General features: G+C 39.0%; 1 protein-coding gene across 2 annotated transcripts; it reads left to right on the top strand.

Moving 5' to 3' along the window:
* Positions 1–4,122: 4,122 nt before the first annotated feature.
* On the top strand, positions 4,123–5,151 carry LOC309388356 (poly(rC)-binding protein 2-like). Of its 2 annotated transcripts, XM_081945586.1 has the most exons (2): positions 4,123–4,821; positions 4,864–5,151. In XM_081945586.1, exons 1-2 carry the CDS (start codon positions 4,155–4,157, stop codon positions 5,121–5,123), a joined length of 927 nt encoding a protein of 308 aa, XP_081801712.1. In that variant the 5' UTR covers positions 4,123–4,154; the 3' UTR covers positions 5,124–5,151. The 2 variants fall into 2 exon arrangements, with proteins under 2 accessions (XP_081801712.1, XP_081801711.1); XM_081945585.1 differs by having other exon boundaries at positions 4,123–5,151.
* Positions 5,152–12,868: the final 7,717 nt, after the last annotated feature.

Here is a 12,868-nt window from a genome sequence, read left to right as displayed (position 1 = left end):
GCATTTTTATATGCTTTCAAACTGCTAGTTTGGCAGAAGCTGGGGCAAGTAACGGGAGCTCATTCCATTATGCAGCGCTAGGGATTTGAACCACCGAACTGCCAACCTTTCTGATTGACAAGCTCAGCATCTTAGCCACTGAGCCACCATGTCCCATTCAGGAGATAAATAAGAGTCAACAAAATTCAAGGGAGGAGGGACTTGGTCCCCTAATGGCTATGTAGAGATTCTAGGCAAGTTCCTTTAACTTCACCACAGGTTCTGCCACACCGCTGAACTGCCAACCTTCTGATCGACAAGCTCAGCATCTTAGCCACTGAGCCACGGCCTCCCCACTGTGGAGGTAAGACACCCCTAACACCCCTTGTGGGGGGGGGGAGTTCTGTTAAAATACAGCCTGTTGTGCCTTAAAATAGCTTCTACTATACTGCCGTAAAATGGCTTCTACTGTACAGTGCAGTGGAGTTGCTATGGTAATGGCTTCACAGTACTCCACAAGGGGGCTTCCTCTGGTAAGGGGGAAAATTCAACATTAGAAATTACATTTGGTCCAGACATTTTTGCCCTATAAATAAATACCCAGGCAATACTTGGTTATCAGCTAGTAGGTATTAAATTCAGGTACAAACTCTTACTCTAGGATAGTCATCAGTGGTTGGATTATTTACTATTAATTGATAGGAAACCCAACTATTAGATTGGGTATCCATTAATCATTGCCCTGAAATGATACCCCATTAAATGGTGTTAGGTCAACATGCTAAGAGTGAAAAGTCAATATTCAGTATATAGTTGTTAAAATATTGTGTCAACAAGGCTTCTTCCTATATGCATTCTCATCACTTAAACCTGCTGCCTTTTCTTTCGGCCGTAGGATACCAAAGTGAATGTTTTGGTGCAACGTATCTATTTTGCAAATCTATTCTTCTATAAGAAGACATGAAACATTTAATATTGACTTCTTCCTTGGGTGAAAGTCTCACCATTTATTAAATAGATCAAGATAGCTCATAAAAATCTTATAGCCAATTGCATAAGTAAAAATGTTGGTTTCCGTTTCCTGTCCGGGAGAGACGAATGTTGCAAGCCAAAGTCTGAAACTCTTCTCTCTTAATAGGTTACATATGTTCAGAGGCAAAATCCAGCTAATATTTTGGATTGAACATCTATAAATTAAAGCTTTAAATGACAGTTTCCTCCCACCTTCTGTGTGAGTTTCTTTTAGAAAGCATTAAGTAATTGGTTTTCTTCTTCCATTGGGAATTTGACTCTCTCTTTAAAAGCAAGAATTTACAGAGTGGAGTGAGTGCAAAAGAATCCCAGTTATAAAAGCTGTGATTTATATCCACTACCAAGGCTAATTTCACCCCTGATACTATTTCACACGTATTCTGTGCCCACAGAGAACTGCACGGGACATATTGGCTCAGGGTATGAAGGCAATCTGTTAAAATTTACTAGTGTTGCACCTGTAGTCTTTTTGGATGGAAGACTGCTTGTTATTGCTGTGAGTCAATCTCTAAGCTCTTAGTATTTAGAAGAGGTAGGCAGTTGCTCAAAATGGTGGGAGAAAATTGGGTGAGGGGGGGGTAGAGAAGGGGACAGAGCTGAGGTAGCACAGTGGTTAGAGTGCAGTACCACAGGCTACCTCAGCTGACTGCTAGTTGCAGTTTGGCAGTTCAAATCTAACCGGCTCAAGGTTGACTCATCCTTCCATTCCATGGCTCATATTTAAATGGTTGTCCACTAGGACTCCAAGATCCCTTTCACAGTTATAAATGGTGCAGATCTGATATTTGCAAATTTGAGATCCAGTACAGGTTAAGTGTTGGATTAAAATTGAAGAACACAAGTTCAAACCACAAACAATTTATCTCATAGGATTTTTCTGTTCTTCAGAGTCTAATGCAGGGGTGTCAAAATCGCGGCCCGCAGGCCAGATGCATCACGCACTGGCCACACCCACGCCCAGTTTAGCGAAGGCAAAAAAAGTCACGATACATCATCATGCTGTGATGACATGGGTTTGGCACCCCGGTCTAATGCTATAAAATTAGCAACAAAAGTAAAATAAGCCCACCCAAACAATAACACTGTGGCAAGGGAGATTAAAACAAAAATTAATTGAAAAGTTTTTTCTGCCTTAAGTAGGTCGAACCTTTAGTTGTGAGTACAGTAGAGATATTGTAACTAACTGTATGGCATCCGCCAATATGAATAGATTCCGTACAAGTTATGGCTCATTCCTTCCTTCCCAGAAATAATGTTTTAGAATTTCTTTAGAAATAAAATTAACAGAATCTTTAATGCACATGGCTTGATTGCTTTGAGCTAGAGTGAACTTTTCACCTATTGATTGCCCTTTTCCGGAGTAGGAATGGAGAAAGATTACTTTTTAAAAGCCAAGCCTGACATTTCAATCAAATATTTCGAACATGAACACAATATCCCTTTCAGAAAGGGGGCACTGAGCCCACTTCGCTTCCTTTCAATTCACATAGGGACCGGGTGCAGATGCTAACTGAATTTTGCACCTCTTAAAATTGTATGATACTGCTATGCATGCTTTAGGATAAACATATTCTAGAGAGATATATGTAGAAATAAGATGCATTACAAACCCATAATCTGAGAGTGAAATCCTGTATTTTTTTGGAGTATAAAACTCATCTTTTTCCCTCAAAAAAGAGGGTGAAAATCTGGGTGCGTCTTATAGACTGAATACCACATTTTTGGGCTAACAAAACCCCACCCCCTTTGCAAAAATGGATGTGCAGAGGGTTTGGGAGGCTTGCAAAGTGCTCCTGAGGGCTGAGGAGGGCAAAAAAGAGCAAAAAACGGACCATTTTGCCCCCCAGCCCCCAGGAGTACTCTACAAGTCTCCCCAAAGCTCTGCATGCCCCCCCCTTTTTTTGGCAAAAAATGAGGCATGCAGAGGGTTTGGGAGGTCTGCAGAGTGCAAAAACTTCTTTTAAAAAATTTACCTCTTCAAAATCATGGTGCGTCTTATACTCCGAAAAATACAGTACCTTCAACAAATGGATATATTTAAAATTTGTTTAAATTGTTTCAATTTAAATTATTTTTAAAAATAAAATGTTCTCAACTCCAGAAGTTGGTCGGGGAATTCTGGGAGTTAAAGTCCACAGGTCTTAAAGTTGCCAAGGTTGGACATTTCCTGATTGAAAGGATGTAGACAGCTGAGAGTGAATAAGGCAAACAAAATTTATCCTAACAGATAGTTGTTGCACCCTCTTGTATAGTTTCACTTGCAATCCCTTAGCAAAGTTCACTCCTGAATAGGAATGAGGTTGTTCAATGGCTAAGACGCTGAGCTTGTCGATCAGAAAGGTCAGCAGTTCGAATCGCTAGCGCCATGTAACAGAGTGAGCTCCCGTTATTTGTCCCAGCTTCTGCCAACCTAGCAGTTCGAAAGCGTGTAAAAAATGCAAGTAGAAAAATAGGAACCATCTTTGGGGGGAATGTAACAGTGTTCTGGGCACCTTCGATGTTTAGTCATGCCGGCCACATGACCATGGAGACATCTCTGGACAGTGCTGCCTCTTTGGCTTTGAAACTGAGATGAGCACTGCCCCCTAGAGTCAGGAATGAATAGCACATATGTGTGAGGGGAACCTTTGCCTTTACCTTTACTCCTGAATAGGTTGTTATTTCTCCAAATGATCTTATCCTACTGTTATTCTATTATTCTAATTGCAAAGGGCTTTATATGGCATTTACCTCTTCCTTTAACTTCTTTTTTTTTTTTTTCTTTTTTTTACAAGGAAAAAAACTCCAGTCCATCTTTTTATTTTTTTGAAAAATTTCTGACATTACAGAACTAAACTGAAATGTATTAATTCCACTCTTACATTTCATGACATAACAGAAAAACTTCATGAGCCAAGAAAGGGGAAGAAGCTTAAACTAAAATATGAATCAGCATTTTAACAGTTGAACAGAGAAAAGGAATTAAAATGCTGCAATTAAAAAAAATCATGAATGGATGGGAAAAGCATGTAGAACTGAAAATTTACAAACTAGTTAAAACCTGGAATTGCTGACTGCTCAAAAACTACACAGATGGATCATGGGGATGAACGGCAGAAACGGGTATTTCCATCATTGGAAAGAAAGGAGAGTCTGTAAAGAAGATGCGTGAAGAGAGTGGTGCACGGATTAACATCTCAGAAGGGAACTGCCCAGAACGGATTATCACTCTTGCTGGACCCACTAATGCCATCTTCAAAGCTTTTGCTATGATTATTGATAAACTGGAAGAGGACATCAGCAGCTCAATGACTAATAGTACAGCTTCTAGCAGGCCCCCTGTTACTTTGAGACTCGTGGTACCTGCCAGCCAATGTGGTTCTCTTATTGGGAAAGGAGGCTGCAAAATCAAAGAGATAAGAGAGAGCACAGGGGCGCAGGTCCAAGTGGCAGGAGACATGTTACCCAACTCTACCGAAAGAGCGATCACCATTGCTGGGATTCCCCAGTCCATCATCGAGTGTGTCAAACAGATCTGTGTGGTCATGCTGGAGTCTCCCCCAAAGGGTGTCACCATCCCCTATCGACCCAAGCCATCCAGTTCTCCTGTCATCTTTGCAGGCGGTCAGGACAGGTACAGCAGCGGCAGTGCAAGCTACCCCCACACCGCCCCATCAATGTGCCTCAACTCTGACCTGGAGGGACCACCTCAAGAGGCCTATACCATTCAAGGACAGTATGCCATTCCACAGCCAGATCTGACCAAGCTGCATCAGTTGGCAATGCAACAGTCACACTTTCCAATGTCTCATGGCAACACTGGATTCAGTGGCGTTGAATCCAGCTCTCCAGATGTGAAAGGCTATTGGGCAGGTTTGGATGCATCAGCTCAGACTACTTCTCATGAACTCACCATTCCAAATGATCTGATTGGTTGTATCATTGGGCGTCAAGGCGCCAAGATCAATGAGATTCGCCAGATGTCTGGGGCGCAGATCAAAATTGCCAATCCAGTGGAAGGATCTACTGACAGGCAGGTTACTATAACTGGATCTGCAGCCAGCATCAGCCTGGCTCAATATCTAATTAATGTCAGGCTTTCTTCGGAGACTGGTGGAATGGGAAGCAGCTAGGACAATGCCACCACCTCACTCATTACCTCTTCCTTTAACTTCTGTGGCCTCCCTTAGACCACGTCTATGATTATTCTTGAATCTTCTGACCTTAGCTGTAATAATAATCCTACGATTTCTCTGACATGCTTGTAGACACAGCCATCGACGTATTTCCTTTTGGGAAAAGCAACACTGAGCAGACCGCAGAAAAGGAGCAGGATATGCTAAGCCAAAAAAATCAAAGACTTGAGATAAGACAAAGAAAAGGAAACACAGCTCAAACTAGTTGACGTGATTTCTATGATCTTATTAAAAAATATCTCTCGTTTCCCTTTTTTGTGACTTTTCCCTCAATTTGTTGACGTACATTCCGAGACTCCTTGCTTCATGTTGAAAGCCTTCAATCGCCATGTTTCTTTCTTCTGCTAAGTGTTTCTGATAGCTTGTTCTGAAGGCTACTTTAGATACACTCCTCTGAAATGGTGGTGGTTTTCTTTCTAGCCTAGTTTTAACCATATCTCTTTTGTCAGCTCTCATAAGCTTTCATTTTGTGTAAAATTAAGTCCAAGGACAGATTAAAGGAGCTTGGAATGTTCAAAATGAAGAGGGAAAAGATTTAGCAAAGAGATGATGACTATGTGCCGTTACATAAAATAAAGTTTCAAGAAAGACTATGTCAGGATCTACTTTCCCTGGCTATAGAAACCAGAATCAGAAATAGAATAGAATAGAATAGAATAACAGAGTTGGAAGGGACCTTGGAGGTCTTCTAGTTCAACCCCCTGCTTAAGCAGAATACCCTACACCATTTCAGACAGATGGTTATCCAATGTCTTCTTAAAAACTTCCAGTGTTGGAGCACTCACAACTTCTGGAGGCAAGCTGTTCAGCTGATTAATTGTTCTAACTGACGGGAAATTTCTCCCCAGTTCTAAATTGCTTCTCTCCTTGCTTAGTTTCCACCCATTGCTTCTTGTCCTACCCTAAGGTGCTTTGGAGAATAGCTTGCCTCCCTCTTCTTTGTGGCAACCCCTGAGATATTGGAACACTGCTATCATGTCTCCCCTAGTCCTTCTTTTCATTAAACTAGACATACCCAGTTCCTGCAACCGTTCTTCATATGTTTTAGCCTTCAGTTCCCTAATCATCTTCTTTGCTCTTCTCTGCACTCTTTCCAGAGTCTCCACATCCTTTTTACATCATGGTGACCAAAACTGAATGCAGTATTCAAAGTGTGGCCTTACCAAGGCATTATAAAATGGCATTAACACTTCACATTATCTTGATTCTATCCCTCTGTTTATGCAGCCTAGAACTGTGTTGGCTTTTTGGCAGCTGCTGCACACTGCTGGCTCATATTTAAATGGTTGTCCACTATGACTCCAAGATCCCTCTCACAGTTACTACTATTGAGCGAGGTACCACATATACTGTACCTGTATATTTTGTTTTTGTTGCCTAAATGTAGAACCTTACTTTTTTCACCATTGAATTTCATTTTGTTAGATAGTGCCCAATGTTCAAGTCTGTCAAGATCCTTCTGTATAGGTTGCAGCTACCTAGATCTTGTTTAAATTTAAGGAAACATTTCTTGGCAATAAAAATTATATAGCAATGGAGCAACCTATCTCTGGAAGTTCTGGGTTATACATCTCTGGAGGTATTTAAGAAGAGGATGAACAGTCATATCCTAGGAATGATTTAGCCTGCTGGCTGGAGAATTCTGAAAGTTGAAGTCCATGCAGCTTAAAGTTGTTGTAGCTGAGAAACACCAAACTAGATAATCCTTGTGATCCAATCTTTGGCAAACTACGCTTTGGTTTTCTAACTATAACCTCCGTATTTGACACCATGATCTATTTTATAGTCTTCCTGGAAGTGTCCTCGTTGACTGGATTGCATTTCACTGGGTTCTGTTCCCTCTCACATGGTCAATTTGATTTGATTCTGATGTTGACCACTCAGTGATGACCATGTTTGTACATGTTGCCTGAAGCTAGTGTTGGCAGGTAACCAAGAATTCTTTTCACAAAATGTTAGTAACCTACTCCCTACACTACTGTGTTTACCAAACTGAAATCTTGTCATTTTTTCCATTTCATCAACTTCTGCATTTCAATCACTCATTAGCAGATGTTTCCTGGATAGCTATTAAATCTAATTCTAATGGATATGATACTGCGGTCCATACTTGTTCTCCCAAAACATCCAGCTTGGTACTTTCCCTTCCTGTTTCTTCCTCATATTCCATGAACTAATTGCATTTCTCTTTCAGTATATCCTCAGATATATGCATTAGGTGAGAAGACACTCTTAAAATGTTGCAATATATTCATATAACAGATTTAGATTTGGATTTGGATTTGGGTTTGGGTTTGGATTTGAAAAAAGACATATCCAAATGTATACATTAGGATAAACCACATACACATGCAAAAGAAAGTACAAATACGTTGAAATGCAAATCTATTGAAAAAAATCCAAACATAAAGAGTAGAAATGTAATGGAAAGTACTGCACATAAAATTGAAGGAATGTTAAATTAAAATAAAATTGAATGTAAACATTTTGGTGCAAACCCAAAATGTTATCATTGCTACAGTTGGGAAGCTCCAATTATTCATATATACCGTTTATGGTTTAGGATTGAGTTACTTATAGGACCTTCCCTCCTCAATTGTTTCTGCCTTATCTGGCAGGTAAGGCATGCTCCATTGGGTAGAGAAGGTTGGCTGGCAGGACTCAAAATGATCTTCTAAAGGGTGGTACCTTTTCTGCCAGGGTATCACCCTCCTGAGATTAGATTGGTCCCATTCCCATTGGCCTTCTAGAAGGACTTTTTAAAAATTGCTTTATGCCAGAGTCTGGGGCCCTGAGCATGGGATAGAGCCCATCTCTTGGTTATGTGGATGATTGGTTAGATTATGCCCTACTATGCGTTTTGTTTTAATTAGCTTTTTTTATTCTGTATTTTGTGTATGTTTTTTTATTTTAAGCGACCTAGACTAATATAAAGGCTATATAAATTGAATTGATCAATCAAGTAATCAATAAGAACATTTAATTATTGGGGAGCCTACTTGAAAGAGAAAAATTGCTCAAAGGGATATCGGATCCATTTCTTGGTTTGCAATTAGCATTAAGTAAACTTGCGACAGCAGTTGGGAATTTCAGCTGGCTGGTGCTGAAAACTTCTCGGGGCTTGGTTCAGAAGAGAACTGAAAGCAGAGATATCCAAACGATGCCAGAAATAATCATGCAGCAGCTTGAATAGTTGGTTGGAGACAGAACATTTCAAAGATTGAAAAGGTTTAGATAAAGCTGTAAAAAAAAGGATCCCCTCTAAGTTTGCCTTGTTTAAATCATTTTCTAGAAACCAGCCAGATGTTAGCCAGAATTTTCTGATACAATGAGCCAAACCATTCAATATAACCCATAACTTTCTCTGGATGCACAAAAGCAGCATATGCTTTTACTCCAGCTGAATTCAACAGAATGACGTTGTTAAGAAAACTATCACATTTGGGGTGTGGTGTGATGGGGGCATGCAGGCCATCTTCCATTCTCACTCTGGTATTTTGAGAAAATCTATGTAATTGCCTGAATTTGTGTAGAAATTAACATTTTTTTTCAACAGCAAAAATCAATTATGAGCTGTGCCCCAGTGTCATTTGGTAGAGAAATGTTTACTTCCAATTATAATTCCATAAACACCCAATGGCATCAGATCGAGAGTTCAGCTTGTTTTTGACAATGGTCCATAAGTTATCTGGCTATTTGAGAGCTAAGTGTAAAATCTTTCTATTGCAGGTGACCAATTACTAAATTGGTGCCACGGTGAAAATGCATTCATTTTAATAATAATAATAATAATAATAATAATAATAATAATAATAATAATGATAATAATAATAATAATAATAATAATGCATCGGTCGTCGCGCGGGTTAACAAGGGCCACGGCGGATGTTGAGGTCCCTGGGCATCCGTCGACAAGTGGGCTACAAGTGGACCAGCCAACAAAACAACAGAAATATAGTGCAGATGAAAATTGTGCCATAATGGCCTTTTACTACAACTCAGAGCCAAAAAAAAGAGGTTATTTAAAGCGAATGTATGATTTATGGAAACAACAATATCCAGATTCAAATGTTAGTGAACAACGACTAGCAGATCAAAGGCGATTTATTATATGGAATAAAGTGTTTAGCGAAGTTGAACTTGAGGAAATTCAGGCAAATTGCAAAACAACAACAACAACATCACAAGAGGAAATAACTGATACTCATGACACAACTAAAGAAATCATAGGAGAACTCCCAGAGGAAGCTGCCGGAGAGGAAATAACAACACTACCACCAGAACTAGTTACCATTGAACCAACTGATGAACCAACTCAAAAACAAAATGAACTGAAGGACAAGATCATGGAGCATTTTCTGGCTAGGGAGGAAAGGCAACGTTTACCATCATTAAAAACTGTCCCTAAGAAAATTTTGGGTCCTATAATGAAAATGGTTAATGCAGTGCTTTCAACAATTGAACCGGGATCCATCTTGGAAACGAACCAGTTAATGTACAGTGCAGCTGTAATAGTCACTAATGAACTAGGCATTAAAATCAAAGTACCTAATCACACAATGGAAAAAGCATCAAAGCCAAAGTGGAAAATCCGATTAGAACAAAAAGTCAAAAAATTAACGGCAGATGCTAGCAACTTGAAGAACATGTGTGAGCAATGGCTTAAAAACAACAAAATTATAGATCAGCTAATCAGAAGGTATAGATTGGATACAAGAAACATCAATGAAGCTGTAGAGATTGTAAAACAGCAGATAACAGCAACAGCTAGGAAAATTGAAAGATATGAGGCGCGAATCATCCAGTATAAACAAAATCAGCAATTTCGATCAGACCAACGGCATTTTTATCAAAGTCTTAATGTGAATGGTGACACCAAAAGTGAAAAACCAGAAAAGCAGGCCACAGCTGAATTCTGGAAAGAATTGTGGGAAAATGCATAAGGAAGCAAAGTGGATACATGACTTTGAGGAAAGCATTGGTAATAAACAAATGCAAGTATTAGAAATAACAACTGAGATGGTCAAAAATCGAGTAAAAAAAGTAAAGAATTGGACATCACCTGGAAATGACCAATTACATGGTTTCTGGCTCAAATATCTGACCAGTTTACATGCAGTGTTGGCCAGGCAACTGAATGAAATTTTACAAAATGGTCAAATTGATGAATGGTTGACAACTGGAAAAACATACTTGATTCAGAAAGATGCAACTAAAGGAACAATACCTGAAAACTACAGACCAATAACATGCTTGCCAACAACCTTTAAATTACTCACAGGCATTAATGCAGATAATATTATGGATTATTTGGAAACAAACAACATCTTGCCAGTAGAGCAAAAAGGCAACAAAAGAAGGCATAGGGGCACAAAAGATCAGCTCCTAATTGATAAAATGATATTAGAAAATTGTAAGAAAAGAAAAATGAACTTGAATATGGTCTGGATTGATTATAAAAAAGCATTCGACTCATTGCCACATAGTTGGATCATAAAATGCTTAGAAACAACTGGCATTAGTAAAAATATTACATCCTTCACTGAAAAGGCGATGAAACAATGGAGAACTGAGTTGGCAGTAGGGAATGAAAACTACAGAATGGTTAATATCAAGTGAGGAATTTTCCAGGGTGATTCACTTTCACCTCTTCTCTTCATCATTGTGATGATCCCACTATCAGTAATCTTAAAAAAATGAAATTAGGCTACCAAACAGCCAAAGAAGCTGAAAAAAATTCACATTTATTATATATGGATGATTTGAAACTCTATGGAAAGTCAGAAATAGAAATCCAATCACTGACAAACACAGTCCGAGTATTCAGCACCGATATTTCAATGCAGTTTGGCATGGAAAAATGCGCCAATGTATCCATAAAAAGGGGCAAAATCACTACATGTGAGGGAATTGAAATGCCCAATGGCCAACTAATTAAATGCAACAAAAATGAAGCCTACAAATACTTAGGCATTTTGCAGTTGGATAACATCAAACATGGAGAAGTAAAAACTATTGTCAGGAGAGAGTACACCAACAGAGAGTACACCAACAGAGTACACCAACAGGAAAATTTTGAAATCTAAATTAAATGGTGGAAATACAATCAAGGCCATAAATACCTGGGCAATACCAGTTATAAGATACACAGCTGGTATAGTTAACTGGACACAAGCTGATTTGGACATTTTGGACTGAAAAACCAGGAAACTAATGACAATGCACTACAGTTTACATCCACGCGGTGACACTGATAGACTATACCTGCCCCGAAAATCAGGTGGCAGAGGATTATTACAAGTGAAGCAAATAGTTGAAGAAGAAAAACATGCACTGGCTGATTATTTAAAAGAAAGTCAAGAACATCTATTAATCGAAGTAAAGAACAAAAATCTATTGAAGGCCCAACAGATGAAACAAGAATACAGAAAAGATGTGATAAAATCAAGAATGGAGAGTTGGCAGACAAAGCATTACACGGTCAATTTCTGGAAAAAATAAAAGATAAAGTGGACAGTAAAAAAACTTGGTTATGGTTAACAACAGGTACATTAAAGAGAGAAACAGAGTCACTAATCCTGGCTGCGCAAGAACAAGCTATCCGCACAAATGCCATTAAGGCCAAAATCGAAAAATCCTCTGATGATGCCAAATGCAGACTCTGCAAAGAAGCTGATGAAACTGTTGACCACATACTCAGCTGCTGTAAAAAAATCGCGCAGACTGACTATAAAATGCGGCACAATTCAGTGGCACAAATGATCCACTGGAATTTGTGCAAAAATTATAATATTAAAAGAGCAACAAACTGGTGGGAACATAAGCCTGAAAAAGTCGTCGAGGGTCAGATGGTCAAGATCTTGTGGGATTTTCGCATACAAACGGATAAAATACTGGGCATAATACACCAGACATCACACTGGTTGAGAAAAATAAGGTCACAATCATAGACATCGCAATACCAGGTGATAGCAGGTTCCCGAGAAGGAATATGAAAAAATCGCGAAATACCAGGACTTAAAAATTGAAATCCAACGATTATGGCACAAACCAGCAGTGGTAATTCCAGTGGTAATCGGCACACTGGGTGCTATTCCAGGAATTACTGGAATTACATTTAAAACAGTTAAAAATTGACAAAATCACCATCAGTCAAATGCAAAAGGCCGCACTGCTTGGATCGGCACACATATTACGAAAATACGTTATGACGTCCTAGGCCCCTGGGTGGGGCCTGACTAGTAATTAATGCCAAATCCGGTGAAACAACTGGCCGCTGTGATACAATTCTGTTGATGCAATAATAATAATAATAATAATAATAATAATAATAATAATAATAATAATAATAATAATAATAATAATAGTGATGCCCAACAGACGAAACAAGAATGCAGAAAAGATGTGATAAAATCAAGAATGGAGAGTTGGCAGAACAAAGCATTGCATGGTCAATTTCTGGAAAAAATAAAAGATAAAGTGGACAGTGAAAAAACTTGGTTATGGTTAACAGCAGGTACATTAAAGAAAGAAACAGAGTCACTAATCCTGGCTGCGCAAGAACAAGCTATCCGAACAAATGCCATTAAGGCCAAAATCGAAAAATCCTCTGATGATGCCAAATGCAGACTCTGCAAAGAAGTTGATGAAACTGTTGACCACATACTCAGCTGCTGTAAAAA

Source organism: Natrix helvetica (genome assembly GCF_964273705.1).
Source record: "Natrix helvetica genome assembly, chromosome: 2".
In the NCBI taxonomy this organism is placed as follows: domain Eukaryota; kingdom Metazoa; phylum Chordata; class Lepidosauria; order Squamata; family Natricidae; genus Natrix; species Natrix helvetica.
The sequence above is the reverse complement of the archived record's forward strand: the minus strand, read 5'-3'. Positions and strand labels throughout refer to the sequence as shown.